The sequence below is a fragment of the Leuresthes tenuis genome, unplaced genomic scaffold, assembly GCF_036924035.1.
Source record: "Leuresthes tenuis unplaced genomic scaffold, fLeuTen1.0.hap1 SCAF_21, whole genome shotgun sequence".
Taxonomy (NCBI): domain Eukaryota; kingdom Metazoa; phylum Chordata; class Actinopteri; order Atheriniformes; family Atherinopsidae; genus Leuresthes; species Leuresthes tenuis.
In genome coordinates this window covers 15,165,686-15,184,494 of record NW_027325375.1, presented here as the reverse complement: position 1 = coordinate 15,184,494, position 18,809 = coordinate 15,165,686, and the positions used below count along the sequence as shown (strand labels likewise).

Sequence of the window (18,809 nt, the reverse complement as noted above, 5' to 3'; positions counted from 1 at the left end):
TTGTCTGCTTCCACGGGACAGACAGACAGGCAGGCAGGGCGCAAACAGGATGCGCTCCCCGGGGCTCTGCGAGGCCCCCAGAGAAATGCGCACCAGCTCGACTCATAGACCTCAGGCTTGTATAATAATAATAAAAAAGCACTATTAAAGTTAATTTCCTTAGACCACAAAAACGCCTCTTGGACTTTTTCCAAAACGTCCACGTGAGGATTGGGAAACAAAACAGAAGGATGACTATTGAGATAAAGAAAATAAGTCAAATATGTTGTTTTTTAGAGAGCATGTGGTACTGCCTTATTTGCCTTATGAAGTTTCACATTTCTGATCCCATGTAATTTTATTTGATGATTAAGTTGTTCAATTTCATTCATACTTAAGAAATCATAAATTAGGTTAGATCGCGCAGATTTGTTGTAATGAGATCAGTCACCATCAGTCATGCACCGTCACACTGTGGACAGCGAATGTTCGATGGTGAATTAAGTAAATAATGCTGCGGCAGGTCAAACGCTCATCTAAGTGAGGTTTTGGATGGTTGTGCAAAGAAGCTTATGTACAGAAAATCTGAATGCAAATTGCCAAATGTTATCAAAAGTGTGAGGATTTCTCTCCATTTCTTATTGCACAACCCTGAAATGAAAAATAGCACAGGACAGACGTTTAAGCTCCTTTCTACTAGTTTTTTTTTCTTCCTCTCACGTGGTTTCATTTTAGTGAATGCTCAAATGATCCGATGTGGAAAAGAAAAATCAAATATCGGAGAAAACATCCAAAAATTCTGATTTCTGTATTTGTGCATCTGGAATTTGTTTTGTTTTCTTTCCTTTTAATCATCTTAAAATCTTCCAGATTTATTTGTACTGTTTGTCACAATTTGACTGATTTTACACATATTGGATAAGGTTATTACCTGCACTTGAGAGTTGTGTCCTTTCGGCTCAGTTCTTCAGTACATGAATCATGTCTTTCCCAGAAGGTGGAAAACAACGTAGTCACGTATTTGCCTTTGTTGCTCTTTGTGTTTTCTTGATTTCATGTTTATTATTTGTGGTTTGTGCACACAATGTCATCACTTTATAGTTATTATCTTATTGTCTCCATTTTCCTCTCACTAAGCACTTTGTAGCATCTGTTTTGAAAGGTATTATCTAAAGCTTGTTTTTGTTTCCAATACTTTTAGCTCTTTACAGACTATTGAGAAGAACAATAAAAAAAAATAAATAAATCACAATATCCAAAAGCTCAAAGAAATATAAAATTCGCTGTTTTGTCTGAACACTCTGGACTAAAGAGACAAAAGCAGATCATTCCAGCGATTGAAGTTTTGAAATCATATGCTATTTGCCATTCCAACTGAAAATGTATATATAAATGATTAATCAATATATCACAATAATTTCTCAAAAACTTTCAGCTCATGTACAAATAATTAATCAGCCCTGCAACTCTGGTTGGTAAATTAATATCAATGATCAAATAAAGTTATTTACTTTTTATTTCTTCTTGTTTCAAGGCATTCATCCCATCAACTCACAGTCACATTTTCTTCTAAATAAATTCCCCTCCTGGTGAAAACCACACATAACAATCGTTCATCCTCCAGATAATCATTCAGGTCCACCACATTTCACTAAAAGTGTTTCTCATTTACAGCTGATTGGACACAAAATAAACAATGAGTAACTCAGTACATGGATCAGTTATACAGACGTTCTGTATGGTGTGGCAACACAAAAGCATGAGTAACAGTGGCCATAATGTGCCAACATCCACATAAAAAGGCAGGACCACGAGGAACCCACAACTGTGTCAGTATCTCTCTGACATCGATGTCTTGAAAAGAAAAGGATTGATACTTTGCTCTTTTCTCATGATTACAGTGAAAGATGGACACAGTTGTACTGTTCAGTGAGGTGACTGAAAGGCTCCATGGCCCTATCATAGGTTGTCTCTATGGGTCAAGTTCTCATCTGATTGGCTAATCAGTCTTATTAAGCGGCTGCAGTTTCCAGGCTCCAGTGACATAGCGCAGGCGAATGAAAATCAGGTCCAATCCCATCTGCAGCCAGCTCCAAAATGGGACCAGCTTGGACCCTAGCAGAGCCAAACCATAAGAACTTAATTTTAAAATGAAACCTTCACAAGACAACAATTGAAATATGCCAGTTTGCTACATTTACAGCTGATGGGAGAACAGAAAAGGTTTTATAAACAGCAGTGCGAGGAAGACTTAGGTTAGTAGCAGAAATATGTTTCTAATGAGGATCTATAAACACACCAATGAAAGACATTCATACAGTCAGTGGGGTTACATGAGTGCCATTGGATCGGATTATTGGCTAAATTACAAGAGTTATTCAATTCATGTAGACACCTTAATCTGACAAAAAAAAAACAGATCGGATCGGGTTACTCACGATCGGATTAAGACTCAGAGTTAACTCGATCCAAATGTACACTGAACGTGCATGTAGACGGCAGAGGATCAGATTAAGCGTTCTGCGCATGCTCGAGAATTTTCTCCGGGACTGTCACCCAGAAGAGGAAGGAGACGATATTACCGTTGTTGTCACCGCCGTCGGAAAGAAATAAACAACGCGATGGAGAATGCGCCGTTGTGCATGGAGTTTGTGCCATAACCATGCTCATCACAAACGAAATGTAGAGGGACGTAGCTTCATCTTGCTCTTGGTTCGCAATCTTTCTCGTATACCCGAGTTTGTTGTTGGTGGTGAAGAGGTCAACCGGAAGTGGCTCTATTAGCGATAGTTAAAATGGGTACAGCACCACCTATCTACTGGGGTATGACATTTGTGCCAGTGATTCGATTCATTCACCGCCATATATCCAAGGATAATTACCCTTGCACAGATAAGGAGCATAACCCAACTATAGATATAATCGAGTTAATCTCCTCATGTAGACCCACTGACTGTCCACATAGTCCATGAAAAACCTACCTTCTATTTCAGTCCAGTTGACCGCCACCTCTGCTATGGGGATTTTAAAACACTGGGCAATGTACAGTAGCTCCACATCAAAGGCCCTGAGGGAGGAAAGACACAAGTGCATAGCAGATATAGCTTTGTTAAAATTCAGATTTTATTTCAGCTAAAACAGTCGTCTAATTACTGGTGCCGAGTGTGGAACTACAGTATCTTTTTTTATTTATTTATTTTATTTTTTTTATACCTATGCTGCATTCATTGTACCTCAGAAATGGAGATGAGAATAAAACTGAGAACACTGTCCTCCTTGTGTTCTACGCACAAAGTGGGTGAAAGTTCATCAAGAAAGTTTGCTAATGTTTTATTACATCAAGAAGTTTGAAGGATGTTTGTATTTCATTTAGTCAGGTTGAAAATAGTTAATTTCAATTACTTACTTGGTCTAATTAAGCATATCAATTATTTGCTGCTTGTTTTTCTGTTGGATTACATTTTCAACAGTAACTGCGGATAGGCACATTATTGGCTTTAATACACTAAAATGTTTTTTTTTTAGTTATATCACTGTACTCTACACTAGTCATGGATATTTACTGGCTCCAGTTCTGTATGGAAATACAACATAGAAAATACTTTATTCATGAATACATATATGCACACACATTTGGGTGTACTTGCTAATTCTCACATAGGATGCAGCAGTTGGGCTGCAAGAATGGGTAGAACTTACTTCACAGCAACAACATGTTTACTCAACAAATTCTCACCTTGAGGCTCTGAAACTGACAGCAACAACTCATGAATAAAAAGGGATGGAAATTTATAGATTTCACCTGAGTGCAAGAAAAGAGGAAGCTCACTCTCATTCCACTGTGAGGGGCTGACGTCTGCTGTTTAAAAATAATAAACTTCCCTAATTTTCGTGATTAACAAACTGTGGCCGTCAGTGTACAACATGAAGTTTAATGTCATGTCTTTGTGTTCTTGTAGTAACAGTTTGTCCTTTGTGAAATAGCTGTATTGTAAAGCCTTTAGCCTATTTAAACATGTAGCAATAATATTTAAAGTTCCTTACCATCGCTCTACATGGAGAGAGGAGAAGGTCTTGAGTGCAGCCTCACGTGTGAAAAGCTTGAAGCCACACTGTGTGTCTCCAATCCCTCTCACACAGAAGAACCACACCAGGAAGTGGAAGCCATACATAAGGAATGTACGAAACACAGATCGCTAAGGAGAGCCATAAGTTGTGTCATTATTAAAAATACAAAGTTAATAACAATTGTGTTGTCAAGAGGACAAAAAGATAAAAATTACCTGCGCTACAGACTCTTTTTCTAGATGAGCTCTGGAGCCACACGAAATGGCAAAGTTCTCCTACATGTAAGAGGCATTTTTTTTTTTTTTTAGAACATATCAATTGCAGTTCATTTATGCAAGCATGAGAAAAGGAACAACAAAAGCACAAAGAAAACACACCGGTCCCGGATTGAGTTCCTTAAGTCCAGCCTCCACTTTCTCAAGGTCAGAAAACTTTGTGGCTCCGTCAGCGTCCGCCATCAGAATTAGCTTGCCTCTGGAGCTCAGAGTTCCCTTTAACAGCATCCGGGGAGACACAGATCATATGTAAAATCCGCGCAAAGGCAACCGCACTCTTGCTTCTGTGCTGCATTCAGACATTGTGCACGTCTTACCATCCGCACGGCTCCTCCTTTCCCCCGGTTCTTCACCAGCGTTAGCACTCGCACTTTCTCTGCACTGTACTTTCTCATGTAGCGTAAAGCAACCTGGTAGGATATCACAACACTATTCACTCACAAAACAAAATAGACTTTAAATAGCTTGGCTGAACAAGACTATGATTTAGCTATACTACAATTTATGAAAACGTATTTCGATTAAAAGCTAAAAATGATTACCTCTGTGGTTTTGTCTTTGCTGCCATCATCAACCACGATAACCTCATAGGTGAAAGAAGGGTTTTGCTTCTGCAGGAAGGTAATTATAACAAGGATTTGTATCACAACAAGCAATTTTTACATATCAATGCTGCCACCTAGTGGTAATTGTGAAAAAGGTAATACTTTTAGCAAAAGGAGCCTAATAAAGTCTACCTCACATTTCAAAACGTGCTCCTATCTACTCAAACAGCTACTCTTTAATCATCATTTGTAGAAATAGTCTTAAACCCCTATAAAGTAGATGGGCCTTTGAAAGTAAATTATAATCATGCATAGAATTTCATTTAACAGGGTAGTACTTACCTGTCTGTTTTCCAAGTACTCAATAGATTCATCCAGCATGACAGGCACTGAAATGAACACAGTATATATTAGCACCTATAACTGACTGTAGGAGCGCAGTGACATGACACATGAAAATGCAGGATTATTATTATTATTATTTAAACTGTACCAACTTGGATGACACGAGAAAGCTTTGTTAAACAACTGCTAGTGCACTATCGTGGGTTGTGCACTTTCAATTTCGCAAGTGGAAATGGAATGAAGATGATGCTTCACCCCCCTCTGAGTGTCCATTCTTAATTATGTTACTGTGCAGAAACTCTGGACAGAAAAGCAGGCATCACTAACTTCGGAGCTCCTCGTTGTAGGCTGGGATCACCACAGAGAGCTCCCTGGAGTGGGGATCATGCAGACAGGGGAACGGCTCCTTCTCTCCTGCAGAAGTAAGGAAGTATTTTTCCTTTTCGTGGCGCGTCAAGTTCACCATTCCAGCTGTTAAATGTGCTACGATGAGCACCTGAAAAGGAAGAAATATGAGAATGGGACACTTGTGCAGGCAGGTGATCTTTACTTTCTCCCTTTTTGCTTTTTTTAATTTAGGTGCCAAATAGTAAACAGCTGTGCTAATGTGTTTAATATCTTAAGACATGTATTATTTGAATAATCACCATGTCTAGATTACGCATCAAGATGGCACAACATTGAAATTCCACTATACTACCCAGAAGAACAAGAACTATTCATGAAAGTTCACAATTTCTCCCAGCCTAGCAGACTGCTTAAAAGTTGGAGAACGAAAGTTACACGGTCAACGTTACTGTCAATCAGTAGGTTTATTAGCAAGGATATTTAACAGCTTTTAAGAAACACATCTCTTACTTTATCAACCTTTTGCTAACATGGCTGTTATTAATTTCTGCCAACGAAATATCAAACAACTATTACAATACTCACCACAATAAAACTGAAAGCTGCTAAAGCGACGAGAGCTTGAACTATTTCACAGAGGAAATCCATTTCCCATCAAATTGTCCTGCGACAACTGACAGACCCACTTGTCTAAGTGGCTAGCTAAAAAGCTAGCTTGTTTCTTCTTTGTTTAGCCAGCACCTTTTCGCTGGTGCGCTGAATTACAAATATATGCAAGGGAATACAACTTATAGACAGTGTGTCGATGAAAGGGGCGCTAAATACCCTCTATGTTTCCATTTTTCTATGGGTAGTTCACTCAACTCCACTGCCAATCACAACTGCACACAGCTGCGACGCGGAAGTAACTGGCTGTTGGCGACACATCATCAGTTTAAGGTAAGAGAGGACCAGGCAGCTCTGTGGGAGGCTTCAATGATCCGAACACTGCCATCTATAGGTTAGGAGTGGAAACAAAAACAATAACTTCTTAAATGATACAAGGTTAATTATCAAGCGCATGCAACCAAAAAACTTAAACTTAAGTGGGATTTTTTTCTCAAAATACATTTAGCCTTGTCAGAGCATAAAAGGTACACATAGTGTAGGATTAATAGTGACAATTGTTATTGCATTAATGGGGTTTCTATTGGGGACCGGTTTTTAAATAAAAATAACATCCTTCAAGAAACTTTTCTTTAAGCTCATTATCTGTAGCCCTGTGTGAAACCATTCGGGGGGCGTGAACGGAAAAAAAAGAAGGAAAATGTGTCTGACTTGACAGGTTTCAGTCGAAAATAAAAGGAGTAGAAACTGAAATACGTCAAAGATCTGATTGCAAGGCTTTTCTTAAAGAGAGATGGTTCGAATCTCCAAAATTGACACGCTACCTACTGCACATCAGTCAGATTGCAACGCTTTTCTGAAAGAGAGATGGTGTGAATCCCCATTACTTGTGTTTGACACCAGATTGGAAGCCTTTTCTAAGAGAGTGATGTTTCGAATCCCCATAACTTGTATTTGACACCTTCCACAGTTGAGAGTGATTGAGCTTCAGAGTGGGCTTTCTGCAGCTAACACAGAGAGCAAACGGAGGCACTTGTGGCCAGAAACTTTCCAGCTGTAACTGAGGTGAGGTGCTATAGACACCACATCAAAACATCTGCCCCGTGTGAGGGTCGAACTCACGACCTTGAAATGATGCCACTGATACACTTCCTACGGCACATAAGTCAGGTTAAAACACTTCTCTAAAAGAGAGATGGTTCGAATCCCAAAAATGTGTGTTTGACACCAGATTGCAAGGTCGAACTCCCGACCTTGAGATTATGCCACTGACACACTGCCTACTGCACATCAGTTAGATTGAATCCCCATAACTTGTGTTTGACACCAGATTGGAAGGCTTTTTTAAGAGAGTGATGTTTCGCATCCCCATAACTTGTATTTGACACCTTCCACAGTTGAGAGTGATTGAGCTTCAGAGTGGGCTTTCTGCAGCCACAACAAAGAGCAACCAGAGCAACTTGTACCCACCAACTTTACAGCTGTAACTGAGGTGAAGTGCTATAGAGCCCCCAGCAAAACATCTGCCCCGTGTGAGGGTCAAACTCACGACCTTAAGATGATGCCACTGATACGCTGCCTACTGCACATCAGTCAGGTTCTAAAAGAGTGATGGTTCGAATCCCCAAAATGTGTGTTTGACACCAGATTGCAAGGTCGAACTCACGACCTTGAGATTATGCCTACTGCACATCAGTTAGATTGAATCCCCATAACTTGTGTTTGACACCAGATTGGAAGGCTTTTTTAAGAGAGTGATGTTTCGCATCCCCTTAACTTTTATTTGACAGCTTCCACAGTTTGGAGTGATAGACCTTCCGAATGGGCTTTCTGCAGCCACCACAGAGACAAATTTTGGCTGTACATTGACTGTAAATAAGTGAGATTGCAAGGCTTTTCTTCAAGAGAGATGGTTTGAATCACCATAACTTGTGTTTGAGATTGGAAGGTTTTTCTAAGAGAGTGATGTTTCGAATCCCCATAACTTGTATTTGACACCTTCCACAGATTGGAGTGATTGAGCTTCCAAGTTGACGTTCTGTAGATACAACAGAAAGCAATCAGAGCCACTTGTGCCCACCAACTTTCCAGCTGTAAGTGAGGGGAAGCGCTATGGACACCACATCAAAACATCTGCCCCGTGTGAGGTTCGAGCTCACAACCTTGAGATTATGCCGCTGACATGCTGCTTACTGCACATCAGTCAGTCTGCAGCGCTTTTCCACTAAAGAGGATGGTTTGAATCTCCATAAATGATGTTAGACAGTAAGTTGCAAGATTTTTCTGAAGGAGAGATGGTTCGAATCCCCATAACTTGTGTTTGACACCTTCCACACTCTGGGGTGATTGACCTTCCCAGTGGGCTTTCTGCAGCTAACACAGAGAGCAACCGGAGGCACTTGTGGCCAGCAACTTTCCAGCTGTAACTGAGGGTAAGCGCTATTGACCCTATAATCAAAATCAATACCCTGTGTGAGGGTTGAACTCACGACCTTCAGATTATGAGACTGACGCGCTGCCTACTGCGCCAACAAGGCCTGAAAAGCTTGAAAATACATGTATTGTGAGCCTAGACTCACTTTCCCACACTGATTCATTAGTCCTGCAGACTTTGCTAAAAGTAGTCCTTCAAATGACCTGTTGTTTAGACTAAAGGTTAAACAAACAACTCACAAGTTTCTTCATCTGGCTTTTCTTCTCATTTTGAAAGTTGATGGAAAGTTGCAAAAGAGGTAGTTTCACGTTGGATAAACTTGACTGACTTGCCCCATGTCAGTCTATGTCAAGAGAAGGAGAGTCTGCAAAGGTGCTTTTGTCACACTGCGTATTCTATTATGACAGTAACGGCAAAACCCAAGGAAAATTTGTCTGACTTGACAAGTTTCAGCGGATAATAAGGAGAGCAGAAACTGAAAGACGACAAAGATCTGATTGCAACGCTTTTCTTAAAGAGAGATGGCGTGAATCCCCATTGATTGTGTTTGACACCAGATTACAAGGTTCTTCTACGAAAATATCTTTTTGAATCTCCATAACTTGTATTTGACACCTTCCACACTTAGGCGTGATTGAGCTTCCAAGTTGATTTTCTGCATCCACAACAGAAATCAACCGGAGCCACTTGTGCCCACCAACTTTCAAGCTGTGACTGAGGTGGGGTGCGATAGACACCACATCAAAACATCTACCCCGTGTGAGGGTTGAGCTCACGACCTTGAGATTATGCCACTGACACGCTGCCAACTGCACATCAGTCAGATTGCAATGCTTTTCATAAAGAGAGATGGTTTGAATCCCAATAACTTGTATTTGACACCTTCCACAGTTGAGAGTGATTGAGCTTCAGAGTGGGCTTTCTGCAGCCACAACAAAGAGCAACCAGAGCAACTTGTACCCACCAACTTTACAGCTGTAACTGAGGTGAAGTGCTATAGAGCCCCCAGCAAAACATCTGCCCCGTGTGAGGGTCGAATTCACGACCTTAAGATGATGCCACTGATACGCTGCCTACTGCACATCAGTCAGGTTCTAAAGGAGTGATGGTTCGAATCCCCAAAATGTGTGTTTGACACCAGATTGCAAGGTCGAACTCACGACCTTGAGATTATGCCTACTGCACATCAGTTAGATTGAATCCCCATAACTTGTGTTTGACACCAGATTGGAAGGCTTTTTTAAGAGAGTGATGTTTCGCATCCCCTTAACTTTTATTTGACAGCTTCCACAGTTTGGAGTGATAGACCTTCCGAATGGGCTTTCTGCAGCCACCACAGAGACTAATTTTGGCTGTACATTGACTGTAAATAAGTGAGATTGCAAGGCTTTTCTTCAAGAGACATGGTTTGAATCCACATAAATTGTGTTTGACACCAGGTTGAAAGGATTTTCTGAGGGATTGATATTTTTCGAATGCCCATAACTTGTATTTGACACCTTCCACAGTTGCGGGTGAAGCCCTTTCTGTCTGTGCAAAAGAAATCTTGTTACTGTGCAGAGTGACTTCTCTGGGTAGAGTCGCCTTACTTGTTGCGACTGTGCCGATGTTCGAAGCTGGAGTGCAAAGTTGTTGCTTGAATGGTGCTCGCTGGAGCGTGCGGGAGTGCAAAGTTATACCATTTAAAAGGGCTGAAGAGTGCTCAGTGCAGCGGGTGGGCGGAGGTGCAAAGTGACACTCTGGCCACCTATGGCCATAAAAAGAACACCGCTACAAGTGCGCATTGTGCCAGGAAGGGCCCTCGGACGTGAACCAGTGGACACTTATCGCTTCTCGGCCTTTTGGCTAAGATCAAGTGTAGTATCTGTTCTTATCAGTTTAATATCTGATATGTCCTCTATACGATGACTACATATTAAATGTATTTTTTAGCAATAGGAGTTGAAAAAGGAGCTTGCTCCGTTCACTCCAAGCATCGACCCGGTACTGCAGTGCCGCTGGGAACGGTCCGCTCTTCTCTGCTCTTGTGAAAAAGCAAACAGCGGTGCAGGATGGAAGTTTCTTTTAGTCTGCTGAGAAAAGAGAGTGAATGCAAAGTAGACTTTAACACGGCTCTGGGAGCGAGCCGAGTGCGGGCTAACCAGGAGAATTGCTTGAAAGAAACGCGACACCGAATGAGCGGTCAGAACAAAGCCTCAATACGGTGTTCCCGTGGTGTTTGTGGCTGCCTTGTCTTTTGCACAGAGTAAAAGACAAGGCAGCCATCGAATAGGGCCCGATTGTTCCTACTTGGTCAGCCGAGGAGAAAGGGGGGGAGAGCAAGCGTCTCAACCAAGCAAAGCTCACCATGGGGAAGGTGGCTATGCCAACTAGCCTGATGCCCTGCTCCCGCAGTGACGGATAATCGTACTCTGGTTTCTCTTCATAACGTATCGTAAGCATAATCTAATACGAGAGACAACGCCCTGGCACACAATCAAAAAAAAAACAAAGAGAGAGCGGTTTTGTGTCCCCACTAATGTAGAAAAGAGAGAAAAAAGCCTTTCAGATTTGGTGTGTGTGCTCACAGTGCAGAGTGTAGAGAAAAGAGAGAAAAGAAAGCCGTTTTGGTGTCACAGGTGTTGTGACTTACACACACACATTTCTGAATTGAGAAAGGAAATAATTTTAGAGGAAGCACTAGAGTTTAGATCCCACATTTGTTGATAGGCATTAATTTATTTCTTCACTTCTGATGAAGTTTCAACAATAAACAACAAACTTTGTATTATGAGAAAGAACCAGACTCATTCTTCAGGAATCCGAAAATAAGCTCTATTTTACGAGTTATGCACGAATTCGGATTCTCCTATAAAACGAATTTCTTAACTCAAACCAAGTTAAGACTGCTTTGTCCTTCATATTTATTCATGTCTAATCAAGTTTCAACGATAAACAACGTTGTACTTTGTAGAATGAGAAAGAACTTCTTCAGCAATAAACATCTCTCGACATATGACGAAGTACAGATTTTGCTATAAAATTAATTCCTTCTATGAGCCTGACTTAAAACTGTTTGTCCTCCTTATTTATCCACTTCAAATAAAGTTTCAACAATGAAAAAAATGTTGTAGTTTGAGAAAGAACAACTTAATCTTCAGCAATCAATAAAAAAAGAGAGTAAGAAAAGGTTCAAATGCCAACCATACATCACTTAAAGGTGGAGCGGAGGTATTCGGCTGCAAGTAGGTGTGAATGTCTGACCATAATTTGTAAAAAGCGGGTAAGAAAAGGTTCGAATGCCCGACTATATATTAACAAAAGTGGGAGAAGAGGTCTTTGGATGAGAGTGGGTGAGAATTTCCAACCATAATCTATAAAATGCGGTGAAAAAAAAGGTGTGAATGCCCCATAGAACACTAAAAGGTGGAGCGGAAGTGTTCAGCTGCAAGAAGGTGTGAATGTCCGACAATATTTGGTGAAAAGCAGGTGAAGCAAGTTCTGAATGCCCAACCTTACATCATCAAAAGCGAGATCAGAGGTGTTTGGCTACAAGAAGGCCATAGTTTGCCAAAAGCGGGTAAGGTGCAAATGACCGACTAAATATCAACAAAAGTGGGGGCGGAGGTCTTCGGATGCAAGTGGGTGTGAATATCCCACCATACAATAATGGTGGAGAGGAAGCTGTGAATGGCCGACCATAGTAAAAAGCGGGCAACAAGTAGGTTCGAATGCCCAACCATACATCATCAAAAGCAGGAGTGGATGTGTTCGTCTACAAGAAGGTTTGAATATCCGACCATAGTTTGTAAAAAGCAGGTAAGAAAAGGTTTGAATGCCCGAACATACACCATCAAAAGAGGGAGCGGAGGTGTTCCGCTGTAAGAAGGTGTGAATGTCCGACCATAGTTGGTAAAAAGCGGGTAAGAAAAGGTTAAAATACCCAACTGTACACAATCAATAGCCGTAGCGGAGTTGTTCGGCTACTAAAAGGTGTGAAAGTCAGACCATGGTTTGTAAAAAGTGGGTAAGACAAGGTGCGAATTCCCGACAATGTATGATCAAAAGAGGGAGCGGAGGTTTTCGGCTGCAAGAAGGTCTGAATATCCAACCATAATTTGTAAAAACCGGGGAAGGAAAGGCTCGAAAGCTCAACTATACACCATCAAAAGCGGGAGCGGAGGTGTTCAGCTGCAAGAAGGTCTGAATGTCCATCAATAATTGCTAGAAAACATGAAAGAAAATTTTCGAATATCAAACCGCACATGATCATAAGCGGGAGAGGAAGTGTTCAGCTGCAAGAAGGTTTGAAAGTCCACCCATAATTACTGAAAAATGGGTAAGAAAAGGTGCGAATGACCAACCATACATGATCAAAAGAGGGAGCGGAGGTGCTCCGCTGTAAGACGTCGTGAATGTCCGACCATAGTTGGTAAAAAGCGGGTAAGAAAAGGTGAAAATACCCGACTGTACACAATCAATAGCGGGAGCGGAGTTGTTCGGCTACAAGAAGGTGTGAAAGTCCGACCATGGTTTGTAAAAAGCGGGTAAGAAAAGGTTCGAATGCCCGAATATATACCATCAATAGCGGAAGCGGAGGTGTTCGGCTGCAAGAAGGTGTGAACGTCCGACCAAAGTTTGTAAAAAGCAGTTAAGAAAAGGTTTGAATATCCAACCAAACATAATCAAAAGCGGGAGCAGAGCTGTTTGACTGCAAGTACATGTGAATGTCAGATCATAATTTGCAAAAAGCTGATGAGAAAGGGTGAGAATGCCCGACTATACACCATCAAATGCGGGAGCGGAAGTGTTCGGCTGTGAGTAGGTGTGAATGTCCGACCATAATTGCTGAAAAATGTGTTAGAAAAGGTAAGAATGCCAGACTATACACCATCAAAAGCGGGAGCGGAGGTGTTCAGCTGCAAGAAATTCTGAATGTCCATCAATAATTGCTAGAAAACATGAAAGAAAATTTTCGAATATCAAATATCACCCGACTGTACACAATAAATAGCGGGAGTGGAGTTGTTCGTCTGCAAGAAGGTGTGAATGTCCACCCATAATTACTGAAAAATGGGTAAGAAAAGGTGCGAATGACCAACCATACATCATCAAAAGAGGGAGCGGAGGTGTTCCGCTGTAAGACGGTGTGAATGTCCCACCATAGTTGGTAAAAAGCGGGTAAGAAAAGGTTAAAATACCCGACTGTACACAATCAATAGTGGGAGCGGAGTTGTTCGGCTACAAGAAGGTGTGAAAGTCTGTTATGGAAGTTTTCAATCGCTTCCTTCCTAATACCTCTGATGAGCAATGAAATAGAGAAACTTACTTTTTCTGCCGGCCGGCTAAGTTTTTTATTCTTCGTTGCAAGGAAAAAGATCAGTCCACACCATTCAGCGGCAATGGTATGAAAAGATACAGACAAAAGGAACACAAAGGATTTATACCTGAGGAGGTGGGCTTTGTTCTTTAGGTGTGTAATCACACCTCCAGGGGGGGTGGGATGCAGTCTATATAATAATAATTAAGAAACAGGAGGTTAAAACAATTATCTTGTCTGAGTGTTAATTAAGAAGTAAATAGTTTAAAACAATTAGCGTGTCTGGGTGATACAAATGGTTAATGTGGATTGGAATCTGTCAGTCCTGAGACGGAAAATTTACCATCACAATTCTCCCTTTTGATTATTAATTAATCACTAACAGAAAACAAACTTAAGAAAAATAAAATGGATGAAAACTAAATGCAAGAGAATACTTAAGTATCCGGTACGCTATTTGAAAATGTATCATTGTGGTAGTTGATTAGAGCAGAGAAAAGACTAACAAAACAAAGCAAACAAAAAAAACAACCCAAAAAACAAAATGAAATGAAATTTTACAGACTGTTATCAAAGTCAGAGTCTTAGCTGGGGTAAAATATCGGGGTCAGGAATATGAGGAGAGGTTGAATTTTGATCAGCATTATTGGCGTTCACCTAAACATATGTGGAGGAATGAGTCATCTCTTTCATGAGCACGTTAGACAGCCTTTTCAATACACATGAAATTAAGGTGCAGAGCAAAAGGAAAATCATTACATATGGGATTATTGTTAAAAACCATGCTGGCCATCCTTGGCCCAAAGATTTCAGCCAAGGGAACCATGAGTAATTTATTACAGGAGGGAGTTGAATGGCATCTTTCATGTGTTTGATAATGTTGGTAATGTTCTCATATTCGTCGGAGTCTGACAGCATGTTAAGTAGGGCGTCATGTGGGTCTGGTGGCCCATTGACTATGACTGTGAGTTGTCTGTACATATCCGAGCTTGGATATTCAATTCCACACCAATACGTGCCTGCATCAGTGGGTTTGACATCAGAGATGGTGATCTGGGCTCCGTTGGAATTTGGAAGTTTTGTTATTGTGAAGCGGGGATTTCTGTTTGGAGCAATGGTTTTGTCAGTGGTGGCAACAATCAAGTGCCAATCGTGTGGGCCGCAGGGGTCTCTGCATAGGTATTTGTCATACTTGGCATAAAATGCCTGAACCCGTCCTGATCGCCAAATTTCAGGGTAAACGAGGCAGGTGAATGTTGCACTTTGACCTTCTGTCAAAGTGACAGTCCTGGCAGGTTTGTAGGTGTAAGCCTCCATCAGCTGCGCCAAACATGACAGCATCAGAATCAGGTGATGCATGGTGGAGTTTGGTGGAACACGTCTAGTTGGTGTTTGTTGAATCCACAGGGCCAATTCCACGGGTCGTCCTCTTTGGCGTCTGTGCGTCCTCGTGTCGTCCGTCCGTCCTCACGTCGATCAGGTTGGCAGCTGGGCTCCTCCGTTTGCTCGGGGATCTTCCTGCAGTGGCTGGCGTGCACCCACGTTGCCCTCTCGGCTATCTTCGCAATGGTATGCGTTGTCAGAATGGATCTGGTCACCGTTTGGAATTCCAGTGCTCCTTTCTGAAGTCGTTTCTCACCACCCAGGTTGGAAATCTGCAGAGAGAGAGAGAGAGAATAAGTTTTTTGCAATATTGTAGCATATATCCTCACATAGGCCAGTGGAGGGGAGTGGCCTGGTTACAGGTTTTACTCCCAGAGATGGAGGTCTGCCAAAATTGAAATTTTGATTTCAGAGTGCCATTTTCTCGTTTGACAACGTCTCTACTGGCAGGGTGTTATACACAATGTTGTCTGAGGTTAATGGTAAGAAATTCACTAATTTGGGTTATTGCAGAATTGACAAAGTGAGAGCCATTATCGCTGCTCAGTTTTGGTGCAGTTGTAGTTCCCAGATGGGGAGTAATCTCTGTTAGCAGAGCCTTTGCTACCACTTGGCTACTCTGGTGTTTTGCTGGAAATACTTCAATCTATTTTGACCATGTCAACTATTACTAAGCAGCGTTTCTTTCCTTCTGCTGGTGACAGTTCTATGAAATCCATCATTAAGTGTTCGAATGGTCTGTCTGGTGATGGGTGAGCGATGTGTGTGATTGCTTTGGTTTTACCTGTTATGCGTTGCACAAACCATACGCGGTTGACTGATTTTCTGCTGTATGAACTGAAAATTCTTTGGTGAACCAGTGCTGGGTTATGGCATCCATTGTCCCCCCTTTTGACACATGGTCCAATCCATGTGTCAATTTCGCGAAATGAGGGAAAAAATGTTTAGGTAGACAAGGCTTATTATTGGTTCCTCGCCACACATCTTCCTGTGGTGTGGAAAAAGATTGCACCGTTGTGAGAGAGGTGGAAATAGTGACAGGGATCAATTATAGTGGGTAGGAGTGTAGCTTCTTTTTCAGCAGCATCCGCTCTTGCATTTCCTTGAGAGACAGGACCTGTGTTGTTAGTGTGAGCAAAGCATTTACAAACAGAGATTGACTTTTTGGAGTAAAATGGCATCAAGAAGAGCTGTGATTTTGTCATGATGGAGAATGGGTTTGCCGTTAGATTTTAGGAATTGTCTGTGTTTCCACAGAGTGTCAAAATCCTGGACAACCCAAACATGTATCTGGAATCAGATTAGATGGTTACTGCTTTGTTGTTAGCTAGTCTGCATGCCTCTGCCATTGCTATCAGTTCTGCCACCTGTGCAGAATGGTGAGGAGGGAGTGAGCTGGAGAGAAGAGTTTCATGATTAGTGACAACAGTAAAACCAACTCTGTTGTGACCCGTTTGTGGGTCACGTGAAGCTGATCCATCTGCAAAGAGAACCAAATCAGGATTTGTTAATTGTGTTTCTTGTAGATCAGGCCTTGGTGAGCAAGCCTGTTGGAGGATGGCAACACAGTTATGCTGTTCTCCATCGTCTGGTGTGGGGAGCAGAGTGGCAGGGTTCAACACATTACAGCGTTCGACAGTAATGTTAGACATTTCTAAAAGTACTGTGTTGTATCGTAGCCAGCGTGCTGTGGAGAGATGGGAAGTTTTTTGTTCAAGTAGAATAATGGACACATCATGTGGGACCAGGAGAGTTACATAAGAATAGCCCACAATGTCTCTGGAGGCCATAACTGCCTTTTCAGCTGCCGCCACATATCTGAATATATCTTGGGAGACCTGCAGCCACGGGGTCCAGTTTTGAAGAAAAATAAGCTACAGGCCGCAGCTTATTTCCATGATCCTGCAACAAAACAGAAGTCATACATCCATCTTTTCCATCTACTGTTTGAATGAACGGTCTGGTAGGGTCAGGCAGGCCCAAAGTTGGAGTGCTTTGTAAAGCAAGTTTTAGTTCTGTGAAAGATTGTTCTGCTTCAGGAGTCCATTTGATCTCATGTTTTGCTTGCAGGCCCTTGCCATGAATGAGGGAGGTGAGTGGAGCTTCAAGAATGGCATAGTTAGAAATGAATTGTCGACAGTAAGAGTACATACCAAGAAATTACATCATCTGCTTCCTTGTGATGGGTTTTGGAAGGTTCTGAATTGCATCCACTCTTTTTGGTGAAAGAGTTTTACCTTCAGAAGTGATGACATGACCTAAGAAGACAACCCTTTCCTGGACAAATTGGAGTTTTGTCAAGCTGGCTTTGTGACCAGTTTGTGCCAGATGTTTCAAGAGTGTGACTGTGTTGGCTTCACACTGCTCTTTAGTCGGACTGCAGATCATGAGGTCATCAACATACTGTAACAAAGCAGTGTCTGGGGAGAGAACAAAGGGTTCAAGACTGTCTGAGAGCTTCAATGCAAATGGTGGGACTTTCACAGTATCCTTGGCACAGACATGTGAATGTGTAGTCCCTCCTATTGAATTTGAAAGCAAACCAGAATTAGCTTCCTGGGTGACCTGGAACACTGGAGGTGTCTGAAAGGTTGACCACTGAAAAGAATTTTGCATTAGTTGGTTGCATCACCTGCTTGCAGATCCTGAATATAGCGCCAGTCTGTTGGTTGATCTTTGCCTCTGATTTTAAGCAAAGGCGTGCGTATTGGAGAATCTTTGCGTGGAACAATTACTCCTGCTGCCTTAAGAGACTCAAAGAATGGTGGTATATTATCAATGGCTTTTTGTTTAAGTGAGTATTGAGCCTTGCAAGGTTTAAAGTCTGATTTTGGAATGATGACAACATTTTCACAATCTTTGACAAGGTTAACATACTTTCTGTTGACTGTTCTTTGTGTGTGCACAAAAGATGTCAGTGAAGGTGAAAAAATAATAGATCTATCAGATGTTTGCCTTTCGGCTGTAGGCTTACACAATTTCATAACTGGGTTCAAATCTTCCCAGCTATCTGATGTGTGTTTTTCTAGTGGGATGTGTGGGACTGAATAGTCCATGGTGTACATGTTACGTTGAGCTGGTGTGAGAGAGACTGACACAGCGCATTTATGTTCTGTCCAAAAAATGTGTGTCAGTGTTAGTTTGTCAAACCTCTCCCTTAACCAGCTTTCCTCGTACGATTCGTCAGATTCTGGTGACAGATGGGAGGTACACTGCAGGTCCTCTTTGGCCATGAAGTCTGTTGAAATGATGTTTTTTTGCTGAAACAAACTCAGGGAAGGTTGTTAGTGGTTGCAGATGCATATGTCATGTTCGAGGTGTGGAAGACAACTGGGGTTGGGATTATCATTTACACATCCAGTTCCTGTCTGTCAGGTTACTGGGACAGATTTTAGAAAGCAACATCTTTTTTTTTTTTTTTTTAAATCAGTTTCTCTTCTAGTTTTTCCATTTTTCTTTGTTTTTTTTTTTTCTTTTAAACTAAGGGACCCCCCTATTGGGAATCTGAGCTCATTTGTCCATACATT

The 18,809-nt window shown here is 41.6% G+C and overlaps 1 protein-coding gene and 2 non-coding genes across 3 annotated transcripts; 1 reads left to right on the top strand and 2 right to left on the bottom strand.

Moving 5' to 3' along the window:
• Window positions 1-1,479: 1,479 nt before the first annotated feature.
• On the bottom strand, window positions 1,480-6,477 carry alg5 (ALG5 dolichyl-phosphate beta-glucosyltransferase). Its single transcript, XM_072374742.1, has 10 exons — window positions 6,146-6,477; window positions 5,540-5,708; window positions 5,210-5,256; window positions 4,865-4,933; window positions 4,640-4,732; window positions 4,425-4,538; window positions 4,263-4,322; window positions 4,024-4,175; window positions 2,961-3,046; window positions 1,480-2,094 (listed from the first exon to the last, which is right to left on the bottom strand). Exons 1-10 carry the CDS (start codon window positions 6,206-6,208, stop codon window positions 1,979-1,981), a joined length of 969 nt encoding a protein of 322 aa, XP_072230843.1. The 5' UTR covers window positions 6,209-6,477; the 3' UTR covers window positions 1,480-1,978.
• A 2,153-nt stretch (window positions 6,478-8,630) lies between these two features.
• trnam-cau (transfer RNA methionine (anticodon CAU)) lies at window positions 8,631-8,703 on the bottom strand. Its single transcript has one exon. It is a non-coding gene; the product is annotated as a tRNA-Met (tRNA).
• A 1,722-nt stretch (window positions 8,704-10,425) lies between these two features.
• Window positions 10,426-10,617, top strand: LOC140280678 (U2 spliceosomal RNA). Its single transcript, XR_011909612.1, has one exon. It is a non-coding gene; the product is annotated as a U2 spliceosomal RNA (small nuclear RNA).
• The last annotated feature ends 8,192 nt before the right edge of the window (window positions 10,618-18,809 follow it).

What these genes read in the sequence shown, in the direction of transcription:
- alg5 (XM_072374742.1), bottom strand. Translation starts at nt 6,208, where the DNA reads ATGGATTTCCTCTGTGAAATAGTTCAAGCTCTCGTCGCTTTAGCAGCT. An exon ending in AGTACTTGGAAAACAGACAG is followed by an intron (nt 4,934 to 5,209) that starts GTAAGTACTACC and finishes ACCTTCCTGCAG; the next exon opens with AAGCAAAACCCTTCTTTCAC. An exon ending in AAAAAGAGTCTGTAGCGCAG is followed by an intron (nt 4,176 to 4,262) that starts GTAATTTTTATC and finishes GGCTCTCCTTAG; the next exon opens with CGATCTGTGTTTCGTACATT.